Source organism: Pavona decussata, unplaced genomic scaffold, assembly GCF_977016875.1.
Source record: "Pavona decussata unplaced genomic scaffold, jaPavDecu1.1 SCAFFOLD_169, whole genome shotgun sequence".
Classification (NCBI taxonomy): Eukaryota; Metazoa; Cnidaria; class Anthozoa; order Scleractinia; family Agariciidae; genus Pavona; species Pavona decussata.
This window is the reverse complement of record NW_028145580.1, coordinates 680,352-698,182: the sequence shown is the minus strand read 5'-3', so window position 1 is coordinate 698,182 and position 17,831 is coordinate 680,352. Positions and strand designations below refer to the sequence as shown.

The following is a 17,831-nucleotide window of genomic DNA, read 5'->3' as shown; positions in this document are numbered from 1 at the left end:
AAAAGTCAAAAGACTCCAAAGAACCTGATAGAACTCGTTGTTGTTGGAAACAAAACGAATAAACCAAATAAATGTAGAAATGGCGTGCTCAGCCAATCAGGAGCGAGTATTTTCGCCACTCGCCCAATCTTTCTCGACCAATCAGCATTAAGTAATGTTGCCCTCTATGTTGTTAAAGCCATTTCTTGCTTTTGGAAATAAAACTATATTAGCTGCAGCTGAAACACGTCTGTTTAGAATTCGACAATTTCAAAACGCTCCAATTCGCAATTTTTCCAATACTATCTTACCCACTTCATCTTATCATACCAAAGAAACTTCACTTCAAAAGCGGAGAGATCAAGCTCAAAACTGCAGCAAAGGCATATAGAGATTTTCATACAACTTGTTTATTGCATTGTATTCAGTTACCGACTACAACTAGTACGAACTCTAAATGTGGAGCTTATATGTTACCTGTAAGTGAAACTGCGCACCATTTATTAATTAGTTCAACTTCATACATTTCTTCAATATTTCTTATCTGTTAGTTATTCAGATTTCTTGTTAATGCGTTACAGGACAGTTCTCATAGCTCAACCGACAGACAATTTTTCCCCAATGATTTACCAATTAACAGTTCTTATTTTACAATACGAAAAGACCTATTTACAAACAGCAGCAGTACACTCCTGAGCTATCTTGATAATTTTTGTACAAAAGAGAGCTGACTCCCTTGCAAATTGGGATTCAAAATCCTCCAGATCAAACATTCGGTTACAAGTTCAAGCTTAACACTGTTTCAAATTATGTTTCAGAGGCAGCCATTTGGCCGCTTGCACTACTCGCGGTGCCAAATAGGTAATAAATGGCCACACAACATGACTTACAAGACGCGGAGGGCGTTAGGAGGCGGCTAAATTCGCAGGCTACTTCTTCCAGCGATCGAGGGGGAGTTAAAGACGGTGCAGAGGTAAAACGGCTGAATTTACATGATTTGGAGTCCTGTGGAATATTGCTGCTAAACCCGTCCGAAAATCTGGCATACGCATGGCATATGTGATTGGATTGACTAACGAGTTAGCCGAGACAAGTAAGTACGTGGTCGCTTGCATATAAAGAAATGAACGCGAGGAAAGGGTATAGAGTAACTCGGGATGGAATATGTAGAAGCAATCGAAAATTACCCATGGTAACGTAGTCAGTAAAGATACAGACAGAACAAGGAACAGCACAGAGGTCAAACGTCGTTCTCTGCTGATCACACTATTGCGCAAGCAATTGGGATGAGGGCCGAATCGGATTTTTATAAAAATGGAAATGTAAGACATACAAATAATGAAGAGAGAAATTAACCACGGAGCCTCATATAGGATGAGCGATGTAAACACGTCTGATGTTCGTGTTTTGTTAGAGACAATGAAAATAACGATTTCCCTGATTATAGCCGTTAGCCAAATAACAGTAGTGATTAAGTAATAAACACGTTTTTTCATAAGACGATGTTTGAAAGGACGCAAAGTAGCGTGCATTCGCTCTAAAGAAATAGCAGCTAGATTAGAAAAAGAGGCAGTGGGAAATAAGCGCCACAGCGGTTCTTTGAGAGACCTAAAGCTGTACCCCCATAGACCACACCTTGCACCGCCAAAATGTTCAATTGCCAAGGGACCTGAAATTGCCCCCGCTAAGAGGTCCACAATCGCCAGATGGATGATCAAGTATAAACTCTGACGATGAAGGTGGCGCTGCTTCACAAATACAATAATGGTGATGATATTAAGGACGACTATGGCCAGAGACTCAGCGATCAGCACTGCAATCCATGGAATACAATGAGACCCAGGGGAGGAGAGAGTCGAACTCGTCGCTGCCGATGTTAAAGTTCTGTTACTGATGTTGGTAGACATTCTGCTTTACTGGATATTTGTTGGGGTCAAAGTAACCTAAAATGTGAGAACAAAAGTTATTTTTTTAAGGAAGCTTGAAATGCACATTTGAAGCAATTCACATCATATGCGAATTTAGGTAGAATCCGTTATTTAGTATAACTAAGATAGTGTTTTGTTTAGACCACTGACCGCCTTAATATGAATCGATATTTCTCCTGGATACCGCGAACCTAAAAGTTGAGTTGAGTTTTCTTTTCTTACACAACTAGCAACTAAAGACACGCGGACGACGTTTGGTTGTTCCGCAGATCCCAAAATGAAATAGCACATATTCCTTGAAACTCGTACTTTGCTTGAGCTTCTCATTCAGCCAAAAACTTAGCGCTTCTTGAAACTGACATAAATGAAGACTGCAATGAAATCACCAGGCACATTTATGTTCAAATAAAGGCCTATCACCCTATATTATAATAATTTCATCGGGCATTGCGGCGTATTTTGCGGGCTAAAATATATTTTAGCCCGCTGCTCTAAGCCAATGAGAAACAAGAAAATAACGTAGCCAGCCAATCAGAACTGGAAACCATTCAACTGTTCGCGCCGTTATCTTGCTTGTTTGACTGGAAGCACTGCCATCTGCAAAAAAATTGTTTTGAGCTACAAAATGGCTGAAAAAGCTAACGAAGAAGCAAATTCCCCGTCGTCTCAGCTAGCTAGAGAAGAGGACTTACAGAAACTCGTGGGCGATGATGGAAATAATGCCTGTACAGTAGTAGCTCCATGGCCGGCGGCGAGGTGAAGGTAAACAGTTTGTCTTCGTCGAGCGAAACCCGCTCAGTTTAGCACTTGCACAATTAATTTCTGAACGCTTGTAAGTGACCATGTCTTCGCTGTTTACAAAATGCTGTTATTTTCCCTTTGAAAACTTAGAAGCGAATATTCTTTCGACAAATTTTGCGGTGTTCTGTCGAAGTTTAAAGCTTATGCCAGAATGAATACTTTTGTACAATGAAATGACTGTAACATAACGCCGAGGCAACGCTGGCAGCGTTCAAGATATCCCTTACTTACTCTCTTTGATTCGTTTCCTGAATGCCCTCTGAAATTATTATAATAGTAATAGAGTTGATGTTCTTGGGCGGAAATATGTTTTTGGCCCTTCTCGGGATTCATTTAAGCCCTCGCCTGCGGCTCGGGCTAAAATGAGCCTGAGTCGGGCCAAAAACATATTTACGCCCGCAAACATCAACTCTATTGTTATATTAATTTGACTTGGAATTTCTGGCAATGAACCTTTAGACGTTGCAGCTCATTAATTGCATGATCTATTTAAGAGAAATTTCTTGATCACTGAAACTAATGAGCGTAAGCCATTTATTATAAACCTAGCATTAAAATGAGCAGTTAATTGATAGTGACCTTCTGTAACAATATTTGTTTGGGCAAGTTAAAAACACTGACCCCCGTTCCGATCCTAAGGACAACTGACTGACCACTACCAACTAAAGGGCTGACTACCAAATTATCACCTGAAGAGTTTACACGCGAGTTACTATCAGTTCAGTACAGTTTAGTAGATAATACCTTAATTGGAGAAAGGGCAAAAATTGCATTATTAAAAACTAGCCAACACCAAGAGACAATGAAAGATTAGAAGGCTTAATCGTGTGTGATTTTATTATGCCTGGCACAAATTTCACCAATACGGTCCAGATGCAGAGGACCTTCAATTTGAATCGATCCTGAATAAAAAGGCCACTTAAAAACGCAGAAGATGGGACAACTTAAGAGGCTATGAGAAGAAGATAAATATGATAAATAAGATAAATTAAAATTCCTTATCCTATTTCTATGATCTACAACTTCATTCATCTCGCACCGGTTGTCTCTGAACAGCGCGTTAGGCTGGCCGAGTATGAGTGAGGCGGGTGTCGCTTATCGAAATACGGAGGTACAGTCCGAGTGACATGACGGTACTTAAATTTTGCGGATTTTCTTCCTCTACCGAATCTCCACAGTTAAAGAACGGGGAATTTTTGAGTGTTTCCATTTTTTGCTTTGTTAATTTTTTCACTCACGTTAGGTCATGGGCTCCCGGCAGTATTTAGTTCCTGTTACACCCGCGATCCCCTATAAAGGCTTCCAAAGCGATCTGCAAACAGGCAAGTCTCTGGCAAAAGGAATCGAAATTGAGGTTATCTTTTAGGGTGATGTTTCAAACAATGAAATTGAATTAGGTAAAAGCTGTATTAAAAGATTAAGAACAAGCTCATTAGCTCAGCTGTTTCATCACGTGTGCGGTTGAGTTTTCGTGAGTATTTCGCCTCGCGAGGCCATGAGGAAAATATCTGTCGTGTTGGATATTTGAGATTTCGCCTCGCGAGGCGAAATTCTCACGAAAACTCAACAGCGCACTTGAGGAAACAGCTGAGCTGATTGCCTTGCTTGGCCTCGCGAGGCAGTTTGCTGAGCTCTTTCCTCAAGTGTGCGGCAGGCTTTAATGTTTTAATACTTATTGCTGCAACGTGATAAGGAAAGACTTCTTCCTTGTCCATTTATCTGATCCCAAAAAATGGGTTGTTTTCTAGTCAGTCATCGGAGTAGTCCGTGGACCATTGGTCAATATTTTCAAATTGTCCAGTTATTTGAAAGCATGGTGTTTTTTAAAAGTCGTCTAATTGCAGAGTAAAAACGTGCAGGAATAATTAGCCGACAGAAAAGTCCACATGTTTTCAATAAACATATCTAATTTCTCCACTTTGACATGAAAAAAAAATTTCTCGAGTTCATGTGCAAAAAAAAATTATTTCTTTTTAGAAAAGTAAGAAAATTATGAGGCTTTATCGTCTAGTTTTGTACGTCACGTCGCTCAACCTAATTTTGTACCCGTCAGAGGATGTTTGACAAAGCGCTGAGTGTGCATCAAAATTTTTTGATCATCAGAGCCTTGCCAAACGGAGGCGCAGATGATCGCAAGTTTGGAAATAATTCCAAGCTGGCGTACATAGACCTGTGTTGAGTGGCCAAGCGAATGGCCCGGTAATAAACATAAGCTACAAAGCAGCCATTTCGATGAAGCACTAACGCGCAGAGCACTACCAGTGGGAAAAAATATCGTCAAACGAAGAAAATCGCGTGGCTTTTTGCGAATGCGTTGAGGCCTAAGAAGATCGCAAATCGTCGTAAGCGTATCGTAAGCGCGAATGCAAATATTGACCTAACGGAGCCACGACTCGACACAAGTCTGTTTGACTAGCACTTTTAAACAAATTTCAGAATTTAATTTCTTAGTACCAATAAAAACTTGCTTCTCTTCGTCTGTCACCAGAATTTCAATAATTGAAACGTAGCGTCCTTCCCTCTTGTGGTGACGGCGCAGACCGTAAACAATCTTCTCTGCTTTAGACCTTTTTTGCCGGGTATTTTGCAGATCGTGGAAGTAAAATCCCATAAAAAGTCAACAAAAATCGCTAAAGATTTAGCGAAGGACGTTGGACAGGTTGGAATATTATTTCAAAGAATCCGGATTAATACAAGATGCACAACTAGTTGGTTAGCCAGGACCATATCAAACATATTTTTTAAATTTATAAATTGTTTGCGGCATCGGTGCTGCTCAGAAGTTCTCGGAAACTTAGCGCCTGGTTGTTGACTGCCAAAGGAGTGTGTTCCTCAGGAAAATAATCTTTTACGAGGCGAACGTCTGTTACAAAACAGCTTTTATAAAATGGCCAAAAATTGCACCCCTTATCGCAAAAGGTGGACGCTTGCTGAAATGGCACCCAAAGCTTTGTCGTGTTTGGCGAAGTTAAAACACGGTCAGAATTATGTGTACTATCATTGCTTTTGAGTATTTTCTAATTCATAGTATTATTCTTTGTATTTATCGTCAAAACCCAAAGAAATCATTCAGATAAGTTAGGGAACTTTGAAACGGTATTCCTTTAACCGTACCATATTTTCTGTGATCTATGCAAGTAATTTTTATTCCATTTTATTTTCACTGAAACTAGTGTTTGGTAATAGCAAGGCAAACGTTCTGCAAAGGTGATTAGTAATAAAGAGAAATGTGATGTTTACTATTAAACAGAAGCAAAGAATTGACCCATTTAATCTGTTTTCCATCCATCTTGCATTAGTCTTCTGATATGTACAAATTCAGAATGCTGATCCACGTACCCTCTGTAAAATGTCCTTTCTCCCAATTTTAACACTGGAGATGTAAATTTTCACGACTTATCTCTTGAATAACTCGCTTATTGAATACCGTGATATTTTTTGGAAAGGCCCACTCTGCGAAATTTAGCCTTTAATCAAAGACGTCTCAACTGTTTATAAAGAATATCACAAGCGATTACATGGAAACTCTTTTGCTTGGCTAATCTTCAGAGTCGAGCCGGGAAGTTTTTCAGCTGTAAGAAACCTGAGTCAAAGTAGTTGAAAATTCATGATGTAAATTGTAAAATAATAATAATAATAATAATAATAATAATAATAATAATAATAATAATAATAATAATAATAAAATAATGTTACCTCGTTTTCCTTAACACTTGACACGGCAACTTGTTTGTATTGGTAGTGCCACTGTCTGGTATATAGCAGAAACAAGATGAAACACTAAAAATTATTAAAGCTTAAAAAAAATCCATACAATGCATTATTCCTATGAACCAATCAAAGCTGAAAGTACATCGGTCAAAATTTATTCAAGATCTCAATTGAAGTGAAAAGGCTCGAATTATACTGTCAAATTGACTACAATTAATATTCAACATGTGGACAGTTTTTCCTATAAAGCAAGCTGTTTCCTTTACATAAGGGCATTAATAGTTAAGAGGAATCAATAGGTTCGTATATGGTTACTGCGTACAAAATTTATATCTCAGCCAAAGAAATGGTCTCTTCAAAGTCGATTTCACATGAATATATCACTCATCAACCGATAGATAAGTGTGTCATATCTGCTAAATATAATAAGTTCCCCCAACTTATTTTTAGAGAAATACGCCTAAAGTAAGGATAGGAAATATTACAACACCTTTTAAGCGAAAGAAGAATGAATTTTTGCTTGTTTGTTCAGTATTATGAAATAACAATAATGCAATTAAATTTACGGTAGAATTAAGAAAGCGTCAGTGCATTAATTTTTTGCGAACAGCTTGCGACTAACCGTAAAGCTGCTGCCACCTTGCAGTGAATGTCGTTTGCAAAATGTTCATCCTGTTTGATGACAGTGAGGACACAACACGCTGCTTTCTTGAATTTTTCTTCTTTGTTATCGGACTGCAAACAGGCAGAAAAGGAGATAAGATATCTTTTCTACAAACACTTATTGAATCAACAACAAATCAAGGCAAGATTAAGGCCCTTTCAAAGGGTTTTAACATTTGCTTCAACATGCGTTCAACACATTTGTTGAACCAAATGTCGGGGGCGCTTGAGCAAGTCGCTCAACGTTGCTGAAAGCGTGAAAAATGTCGAACGCTTGTTGAAAGTGTGTTGAATCAAATTTAAATAGGTTTAAACTTTACATTCAACATCGATTCCACATTTCATTTGTTCTTTAAAATGTTGAATGGCGTTTAAACCGTTTGAACACTCCGTTTATCCAACTCTTGCCTGACATCCGTTCAACAAAAATGTTGGGCAAATGTTGAAACCGTTAAACGGTTATATCGGTAATAAATTCCAAGAGGCAAATAAAAAAATCTTTCTTGGCTGCAGCAATTGGCATTTCTTGATAGTTACCCCCAGCGGAATGTGGAAAGGTGAATCGCAGGCCAATCAGGTTTATGTCATAGGTATATATAGGTAAACGTAATTTCTTGCTGAAAATACGCTGAGCTTTGAAGTCATTGAAAAAAGGACAAATTAGATTCTTCCCCTTTTGCAGCTCCTCGCAGAATAGACCATTTCCGAGTTGCTGTGAACCTCACTATGAAAGCGAGGCTATTTGTGATGACAAAAACTATGAAAGCGAGGCTAATCGTGATGACAAAAACTTTGCACGTTTCACCTTTCCAAGAAAGCGAATTCAGCTATTTCAATTAACGTTGTAGGATCAAAGTATAAAGCTATAAGACAAGACCTCAAGATTCTGTGGATTTTTTTATGAATAAGTTCATCAAAATCAGAAGATATACGATGGCGATCCATTTGGATGAAAGGAATGTTAGGATATCAAATAGATGAGGTGGCAGCCTTTTTGAAGACGTCTTTCATTCTCAAGCTTTGACCAGACAACGTTAATTGAAATAGCTGTATATTGACACATTAAATATGTAAAACTAATAACGATAATAAATATCATTTTTTCAGTCGGTAAAACAGGCGTACTTAGAAAAGGGGATCCGTGTTCCCCCAAACAGGATTCGAACATGCGACCTACTGATTACTAGTCCGGATGCTCTACCACTAAGCTGTAGAAGTATCGTCAGTGGAAGCTAGGCCATTAAACCAGGTTTATTTGGGAAACATCTTTAATACGTCTGCTATTTGAATGATGTGATTGAAGTCTCTGTTGCGCGTGACTCTCTGTCAGTTATTCTATTAAACTGTTGGCTGTTATAAGGACACCGGGAATCGAGCAATCGCCATCCTGAAAGGAACAGAACCTATTTTGGATGAATCGTATCACTCTCGCAAAAACTCCATTACAAAGAGCGCCATAGCTGCATTGATAAAAGGCTACACTATGTTTGCAATTCAAAATGGCTGTCAACGTGCAGTCAGTGTTACTAGAAACACAGAAGTTTGACAAGCAAGGAAAATCGACAGCTTGTAAGGCCCCCCAAAACCAAAGATATGATTATCGGGTCCGCCGGCCCATAATCTGAACAATAAAACTTTATGTCGGCGGCATGATATTCTTATAGACAATAACAAAGAGTCACGAGTCGATTCGTATACTTGCTTAGGGGTTCATATTGATGAAAAACTTACTTTTGAAAAGCATATGAACGACATTTGTAAAGAGGAGAGCGCTGGTGTCAGGGTCGTAAAACGTGTTAGGCCATTTTTTCCCAACCATTCGCTGGCAGTAATTTGTAAATCACTAGTCCAAACACAGTTCGACTATTGCTTTCCACTTTGTGATATCTGTGGCAAAGCGTTAAAGGATAAACTGCAACACATACAATCTCGACAGGCCAGGGCGATAACTGGTGCGAAGTACGACATTCGATCAACTGACATTTTTCCCAATTTAGGTTGGAAAACCCTTGAAAACAATTGAAAGTAATTAGTCTTAGCGAATAAAATCTTATTAATTCGCCCCAAATTTGAGTAATTCCTTTATAAGAATTAGAGACTGTAACAAACGTTATCATTTAAGAAATATGAAAGTGATCTAGCACCTCCAAAGCCGCCATCTAATAGTCTTAAGCGCAGCTTTAAGTACAGTGGTGCCATGTTATGGAACAACCTTCCCGAAGAGACTAAAAGAGCGAAATCTTTACGGGAGTTTAAGAAGAGTACCTGCTTTATCTGTTCCTGATTCTGAGTTATGTATTAATGTATTTTATTTTTTTATATATTTTCATAACATATGTACGTATGTATGTATTTATTTAAGAAACGTTCAAATGTGCATTTGAAAGATGTCCAAGTGTTAGAATTTCTAACGAAATAGTCATGGGCGCATGCCCTCGTCAAAGTTAGGTATATCGAGTGGACCACCTTTTGTCATTTTCTTCATGTTCCTTATACAGGGTTCGGCATTGCGCCTGTCCCATAGTTTAATAGTGCGCAAGACCAAAACTAAATAAACATTTCAAAAAAATTGCGGCACACACTAGAATGCCACAGTAGAACTACAGTGCAACCTCGCCTTGCAAAACTAGGTGCGGTACCTTTTTCTTGTTTCGAATATGAATCAAAGTTCATTCAGCTGAGGTTTAAGGAATTCAGGGATGACGTAGTGGTGAGAGCACTCGCCTCCCACCAATGTTTCCCAGGTTCGATTCTCGAACTCGGCGTCATATGTGGGTTGAGTTTGCTGTTGGTTCTCGTCCCTGCTCCAAGTGTTTTCTCCGGGTACTCCGGTTTTCCTCCGTCCACAAAAACCAACGTGTCCAAAATCCAGTTCGAACTTGAACGCACAATAACCTTTGAAACGAGTTACTAAAGTTCTTTGGTGCCGCGGTGGATAAACAAATTAGGGTTTTTTTACTGTACTGTACTCAATAACCACGCCATACGATTTTACCCACTTCAGTCTTATCATATCAAATAAACTTTGCTTCCAGAGGAGAAAGTTCAGTGAACTCAAAACGGCAACGACGACGTTTAAAGATTCAACAACATGTTTATTGTATCGTCTTGTTACCGAGTACAACTAGTACGTGGAAGATGTGTAATTACAAATCTGACTGAGGTGCTTATTAATTTTGTTGGCTGTCAGTCAAAAAATTCCCACCATTTATTAGTTCGAGTAAATCAGGAGTAAATACTGACAAAAATTTCTCAGAAATTCAGATGTTAGTTATTCAAATTTCTTAGCGATACGTAATAGGTCAGTGTGCATAGCTCAACGGACAGATGAGGTTTTTCCACTCATTTAACAATACAGTAATCTTGGTATGTTACTAAGTAAAATTCCAGCCTGCCTTCGAGGCTTGGGGTAATCAAACCAAAACAAATTAAGAAATGTTTTTTTTAGGGGCTGATTACGTGGCGAATTTCAGCCCCGGCTGAAATTTCATCCTGGTAGGCGGGCTGGAATTTTGTTGCGATTGCATGGCGAATTTTAGCCCGGGCTGCCAGCCCTAGCCGCCATCTTGTTTCGTTGAAAACAAATCATTGCGCATGCCCACGTCACTTTTCTACCCAGGTGACCTCGCTTTTCAGCCCGGGCTGAAAATTTCATTCTGATTACATGAGATTTTTAAGCCCGTATTCCTGGGTTGAAATTTATAGCCCGGTTTAAAAAACCGGGCTGGAAATTTCAGCCCGGGATGAAACTTTCTTCATGTAATCGCACGTCGTTTTAAGAAGATTTGTTCAAGAAACCGAGCTGAAATCTCAGCCCGCCTAACCGGGCTAAAATCTCAGCCTGGGCCGAAATTCGCCATGTAGTCGGCCCCTTAGACTCGATAAAACACGTGCTGCGATTTTTTTGAACGGCTTCAAAAACATTCCTGGAAAAGCTTGTGTCAATAGAGTCCATAACAATTATGCCTTTGTGTACGTTGGAAATTAGCATACGAGAAAAACACAGCATACTAATGAGGAGTGTTTTATCAGCCGATAAAACACCGCATACTAATAAGGAGGAGGTTTATCGATATGAAGTCACAGCACGTGATGTATTACCGACCATTTTATAGGTCAATGGGCTTATGAATTATTAATGAGTTTATGAATTATTTATCTTTCACCCCTAAGCCTCGTAACCAAGTACAAATTTTAAAATATATCGAATTTGTTATATTGACAATTCTCATTTTAAAATACGAATAGCCCTACTTACTTGCCAAGCTTTCTTGAGAGTTTTCGTACTACAGAGAAGTGATAATCCAAATTAAAATTAAAAATCATCCAGATCAAACATCCGGTTACAACTTCAAGCTAAATACTGAATTCTGTTTCAAAAGCAGCCATTTTGCCACATGCGTCTTTTCCCGACTGGTTTCCTGTCATTTTTGGAATGTTTAATGGCCAGTAAACAATTTTCGCGGTGCCAAATTGATGTTGACCGGTTTGTCCCATTTAAAAAAATCGGTAAGAAAATGTGTTGCACAACATGACTTACAAGACGTTTCTTCCCTTAAACCTATGAATCGAAGTCGAAGACAGCGGGCCTTCATCGCTTCCCATCGCTACGGGCGTTCCCGAGGGAGACGACCGCTCGTATCAGCGGGGGGGCGATGAGAGACGGATACATTCGCAGGCGATATTTTTTCCCGCGATTGAGGCGAAGCTAAGGACGACGCAGAGACAAAACGGCTACATTTACCTGATTTGGAGTCCTGCGGAACATTGCTGCTAAACCCGCTCGAAATTCTGACATACGCATGGCGTATATGATTGGATTGACTAACGAGTTAGCGACGTTAAGTAAACCTGTGGTCGCATTTAAATTAAAATATGAACTGACGGACAGGTTCAAGTAGAAATACTCGGGATCAAATAGGATGATGTATTCGAGAATTACCCATGGTAACATCGTCAGTAAAGATACAGCCAGAACAATGAACATGACGGAGGTCAGCCGTCGTTCTCTGTTGATCAAACTATTGCCCGAGCGCTTGGGGTGAGGACCGAATCGGATTTTCATAAAAATGGAAATGTACGAAATGCAAATAATGAAGAGACAAATGAACCACGGGACCTCATACACGGCAAACGCTACGTATACGCCTGTAGATGTTGAATTTTGGAAAACCACAAAATACAAAATGATTTCCCTGATTATAGCCGTTAACCAAATAACAGTAGTGATTACACAATAAACACGCTTTTTCATAAAACGATGTTGCAAAGGACGCAGAGTAGCGTGCATTCGCTCTAAAGAAAGAGCAGCGAGATTAAGTAAAGAGACCATGGGAAGCAAGCGGTACAATTCAAATTTGAAAGGGCTATAGTTCATCTCCCACAAGGCACATTCGTCTCCCATAAGTTCAATTAACAGCGGAGCTGAAATTGCTCCAACTAAGAGGTCGACAACTGCAAGGTGAATGATCAAGCAGAGAGACCGGCGTTGAAGGCGGCGCTGCTTCACAAATACAATAATGGTGATGATATTAAGGACGACTATGGCCAGAGACTCAGCTAGCAGCACTGCAATCCATGAAATACACTGTGACGCCAGGAGGCCGGTAGATGATCCGGGGTACTGGTCGCTGCTCATGTTATAGGTTGTGTTACTGGTGTTGGTAGACATTCCGGTTTAGCTGATTTTTGTTGGGAACAAAGTGACCTAAAAATTGAAGAGAAACGTTTATTTGTTTACAATAACTAGACTGGAATATAGCAATCACATTTATGGCAAACCAAATTCAATCCTGTGAATTTTTGATAAGTATTAAAACATAGAGGGCAAAATTACTGAATGCTGATAGCTCTAGACAGCGGGAAATTTAAATTAAATTTCTTTTTACCGAAGGCAAAATTGATCGCTCCTGATTGATAGAGAGGCAAAATACTCCCTCCTGATTGGCTGAGCTGCCATTTTGTACATAACAACAACCAAGGAGTCATGACTTGTTCAGAGTTTGAGCCCAGCTTAATTGTTCTTGCTAAAAAAAATACATGGAGGTAAATTGATAGCTTGAAAGGAAATTGTGTCTTACAAGAAATAGAAAACCATGTTTATGTCAAAAGCTAAAAACCTGGATCGACTAGATGCCTGCGAATTTGTTTGAGTGTTTCCATTTTTCCTTTGTTAATTTTCTCTTTCACGTTAGGTCCAGGATTCTCTGCATATAAAGTAGTTAATGGCCAACCCCTTTATATATCTCCTATCTTATTAGTGTTTATTATTCCACTATTATGTCATTTCACCAAATAAAGTGTCAAGAGAACGCGCAAAATACAAGACCGTAATACAAAGTAATGTCCCGGTTTGACAGGTTTACAACAGAGCGAACACGGGCAACGTCATTTCACTGGCTTTCTGTGTTGTTTACGTCACTCGCACGCGCTATATACTGATAGATAACTGGATGGAAAGATAATGCCTGCTGTACTCTTACCAGAAAAGAGAAACCAAAATAACAAAATCTTTTCGTAGTGGAATAATAAATGCTCGTATTTTTCGTCGCCCCTTCAGAGCTCGGAAAAATACTCCGCAAATCGCAAAATATCGTAAAACCATCGAATAAGATGTATTTATTAACCTAGACGTAACATTTCGTTCTGCGAATAACAAAGAACTTGTTCAAACGATTTACAAGTCAGAAACATACGGTTCAAGAGCGTTCTCCTCAGGAAATAAGGTTTGCTCTCTCAGTATCTTGCTTTAGAAGTAAATTCAAGACGTATCTTCTTAAAAGTAATGTTTAAAGCACGAGCAGCAGTGTTTTATCGGGATTTAAAACTACGAGGCTCAGCCGAGTGGTTTTAGACCGGAAAAAACACGTGCTGCGAGTTTTTTTAAACGGCTTCAAAAACATTCCTGGTAATGCAATGATGCTTTTGTGAACGTTGGAAATTAGCATACGAGAAAAACATTAAACACCGTATACTAATAAGGAGGAGGTTTTATTGGGTTTTTAAAACCACTGCACGTGATGTTTTATCGACTATCTCGGATAGATCAATGGGCTTATGAATTCAGTTAATGAATTTTGAGGAGCATATATGAGTTTAGGAGGGCTTCAGAAAATTAAGTTCTAATTGAATTCGTGTGTTATAGAATGTTCAAATTTTAACTTTTAGTCTATCTAACAATGCGGATTGCAATTCGGAATTAAGCTGTTATAATTTTTTAATTAGCTAGGTAATTTAACTTGTCATGTAAGCCACTTGTTGTAAAGCGGCATTGGGCGATTATTTCTGGAAATAGATAAAATATTTAGAAGTAAATATACTCTGAAAACTGAATGCTATAAACGTTCATTTTCCTACAGAAAACCGAAACTTTGGAATTCTCTCCCTCCAAATTTAAAGACTTCAGAATCTAAAGCTATTTCTAAAAGAACCTATCAAACGCCGTCAAACCGTCGCTTGATACCTAAATAGTTATTTATGTCATTTCGTTTTATCAATGCAGTGTATTTGGTATGTTTCACTTACGCACAAAAACTGCTTCTCTTCTTCTTTCACTAGAGTCAATCGAGAGCCTTTAATGTTTCTAGTAACACAGCAAACTCTTCTTTTCTGTGAATGTTTTTTTGTCCGCAGTAGTCCTATTGTCAGCTCTTTGACTGCCTGCAAAAATCGAAAAAGAGCACAAAATTTGAGCCAAGTGGGTGCCATTGAAAAATAAATCGCCGATATCGTCCACGATATAATCTTCATTCGCATTCGCAATCAACAATTAGATTCAGAAATAAATAAAAGAGGTTCGCAACCAACATTTTCGTCTATATTTCCGAGTAGTGTTTGTTCCGGACAGAATTTATATCCGTTGAAGATAGACCATCGCAGTTATGAATGCAACTTCAGCGGTTGTAAAAACGAAGCTCAAAGAAAAGATAAAGTTACATTGATATTAGTTTTCTAATGTGCAATGACGACGGCAACGGCGTGGACGGAAACGTCGCTTGAAAATATCAGAACTCCTCGTTACTTCTACTACTTCGCGATTATCCCAATTCGTTCCACTCGTACATTGTGGGCGAAGTATCCGGGAACTAAATTGATTGGAACGGAGTTCAAGTAAGGAAAGAGAATAAAAAATTCACCGTCATGTGCTCGCGTTCTACAAAACCATAAATTTGGTCATTTCACGTTCTTGCTTTGCTGATGACGGCAAAAAAATGTACAATATTGCTTACCTACCTCCCACGAGGAGCTCTGTCTTCCGCTGCTTATTAGGAACTGTATTATACTGTTTTAAGATAATACCTTTTGAAGAATAATGCTTCAACAATAATAACTATATACTGCATGCGTAAACGCAAAGATGTTGTTCGCGTGGTTGATTAATTTTGCCATGATTTATGGGCCGGATGTTGGGCCAAAACACAAGTGGTTTTCGTCTGCACATTTGGACTCGTACTGTATCGCTCAATTCGATTTCGTCATCCCCCCTTAAGTAAAATTCCTAGTTCACAACCTTATCATTCTCTTCAAGAAATTTCAATATCACCGCGTCGCATAATCATCGGCTCAGGTTTATTCCACGAAACCTGTTCCACAACGGAGTGGAACACAACCAAAGGCCATTTTGCACCACTTCAAGCTGCTGATTCACATCGCGGTACTAAATAGTACAGAAATCGGCCCAATGAGAATGGGGCTATGTAGCCTTGGTACAGTCAGGGGTATGGTTTGCAACGCATTGCAATAAAATTCATCCTTATCTGGACTGCTTCTTGACAATAAGTACTACCTTTTTCCTGTTATTGGGTATCATAGCATCAAACATATCAACTGTTACGTAATAAAACAACTCCCAATTTGATATTTCGTATCGTTCGCCAAATGCGCCATTTTGGTCCATAGTAGCACAAGTGCTGGCCTGGATATGAGGTAGGCTCATGACTTATTTGCACCACTCGGCAAAACAAAATATTGCCAAAAGGGAACAACGTGTTTCTGTGAAAAAAAATCTAAAAATATCACAGATGAATGTGAAAACACATTTCTGTTGAACGAATACAGTATAGATCCTATTTTAATATTTCTCGCTGTTTATGACGCATGAGAATTGTTGCCCCGATGCCGTCAGATAAATACTGATAAATACTAATCAAGAACGTAGATGGAAGTATTTATGGAAGTGTCAATTTCTGGACGTAAACAAAAAGGTATTGATAACAATATTAATGAATATTAACCTTGGATGTTAATACGAAAATTGAATGTGAAGTGTTTTATTTTTAAATCAAAGTATTGATCGTGAACTGATATGAAAGGAGATCTTAGTTGAATGTGAATAAATATCGTATCCTGAAATTTGCAACCTGATCAATGCTTGCGCTCGCATTAAAGAAGCAATGTGCTTTCAAGCCTTGAGTCGTCTCGGCATGGCTCTTATTTTGTGAGCCGTGGACGAAATTCTCCAGTTGTGACCACTCTGAGAAAAGTTGTCGAGCAGAACTTTTCTCTAAAGCAGTGCAGTTTCAGTTTCCAAGAAGATGGCTTGGAAAACTTGTTTTCTAAGATCCATATGACATTGACAGCTGACTGAGCAGTATTCTCGAAGGAGAGTCCGAATTATTTTTGCGGAAATTAGAGTCTGAGTCAGTAGCTATGCAATAACACAAGTTTACCATCATCTATTTGTGTGGGTTGATATTAATGTTGTTTCTAATGGAAATGTTAAAGCCTTTTCGAACTAATCACAACGGAATAAAAACCTTTCTCTATCTGTGTATATAAATTAAAATTTATAAAAATTACAGTTACAAAAACAACAAAGATATTATTGTTCATAAAAGCTCGATTAAAAAGGAATATTCTAAGTTTGCGTTTAAATATATCGATAGAAGAACAGTTCCTAATGGCAGGCGGTAAAAAGCCAACGATATCAGGTTTTATCTGTCATAAAAAAGGGTAGAAAAACCAGACGAGTAAAATATTGACCAGTATTATATGAGTGTGATGCTGAAAATTGTTTTTCGATAAACAAGAGTAACCAGGGAGGGAGGAAATTCAAGAAAAGTTTATACGATGAGTCTCTGACCCGAGGTCCAAAGCCTCACCTTTTTATACGCCATTTCGACAACAAAGGTAACCTTCATACAAATTGCAAAAAAAATGATACCCCTTTTTTTTACCTGTAACAAAACTGCATCACATTTCGCAGTGGTCCACCGCAGTGTGAGACATTTTGATGGCCTTTTTAAATACCTAAATGACAGTTTTCCCTATCCTTTTGCTATACTTCAGCAGGTGAAGTCCTTTTATGTACCTCCAGCCTGAAAAAGGTGCTTCTTTCGGGCAGAACCTACCCGTACAGTCCATTATAGAGAGTATAGCCTCCCCCCTCCCACCCCCCCCCCCCCCGGGAAAACTAATGACATTTCACGTTCCAAGGATCAAATAACCGACATTGTGCAGATAGGATATCCCGTTTGGATTTGTTAGAAAATTAACCAAGTTCAGGGGCACCCAACGGATTGTTTCGGTAATATATCTGTTCGGAAGGCCCTTAATCCCCTATAATTTTCTAAAAATAATTTTCGCCTCGAACTTCCGTGATATGGGAAATTTAAGGCCTGGTGTTTTCGGAAAGATAAAAATGTCGTTTCGAGTACCGAAAAAAGGTCAGCTAAGATTTTCGGAAAGGAAATAAGACCTAAGTTTTTTGGGAAATGGACAAAAATGCCCTAGTAATTTCGAAAAGACTCA

The 17,831-nt window shown here is 38.8% G+C and overlaps 2 protein-coding genes across 7 annotated transcripts in view; both read right to left on the bottom strand.

Annotated features, from left to right (window-relative positions):
- LOC146464088 (adenosine receptor A3-like) overlaps window positions 1–6,513 on the bottom strand; it is an 82,488-nt gene extending 75,975 nt beyond the window's left edge. Inside the window, exons 1-3 of one of the 2 annotated variants that reach the window (XM_085130199.1) lie at window positions 6,405–6,513; window positions 3,947–4,038; window positions 894–1,922 (exon numbers count right to left, since the gene is read on the bottom strand). In XM_085130199.1, coding sequence (XP_084986325.1) covers window positions 936–1,886 — 951 coding nt within the window. In that variant the 5' untranslated portion in view covers window positions 1,887–1,922; window positions 3,947–4,038; window positions 6,405–6,513 and the 3' untranslated portion in view covers window positions 894–935. Of the gene's footprint in view, window positions 1–893; window positions 1,923–3,946; window positions 4,039–6,404 lie in introns of those variants that run through there. The other variant, XM_085130198.1, reaches the window with a different exon arrangement.
- A 3,676-nt stretch (window positions 6,514–10,189) lies between these two features.
- On the bottom strand, window positions 10,190–15,600 carry LOC146464087 (histamine H2 receptor-like). Of its 5 annotated transcripts, none has more exons than XM_085130202.1 (3): window positions 15,315–15,600; window positions 14,607–14,741; window positions 10,190–12,789 (listed from the first exon to the last, which is right to left on the bottom strand). In XM_085130202.1, exon 3 carries the CDS (start codon window positions 12,751–12,753, stop codon window positions 11,791–11,793), a length of 963 nt encoding a protein of 320 aa, XP_084986328.1. In that variant the 5' UTR covers window positions 12,754–12,789; window positions 14,607–14,741; window positions 15,315–15,600; the 3' UTR covers window positions 10,190–11,790. The 5 variants fall into 5 exon arrangements, with proteins under 5 accessions (XP_084986328.1, XP_084986330.1, XP_084986329.1 ...); XM_085130204.1 differs by having other exon boundaries at window positions 15,381–15,600; XM_085130203.1 differs by lacking the exon at window positions 15,315–15,600 and adding an exon at window positions 14,889–15,273.
- Between the last annotated feature and the right edge of the window lie 2,231 nt (window positions 15,601–17,831).

Excerpts from the sequence above, each read along its gene's own strand:
- LOC146464087 (XM_085130202.1), bottom strand. The coding sequence starts at position 12,753 with ATGTCTACCAACACCAGTAACACAACCTATAACATGAGCAGCGACCAG.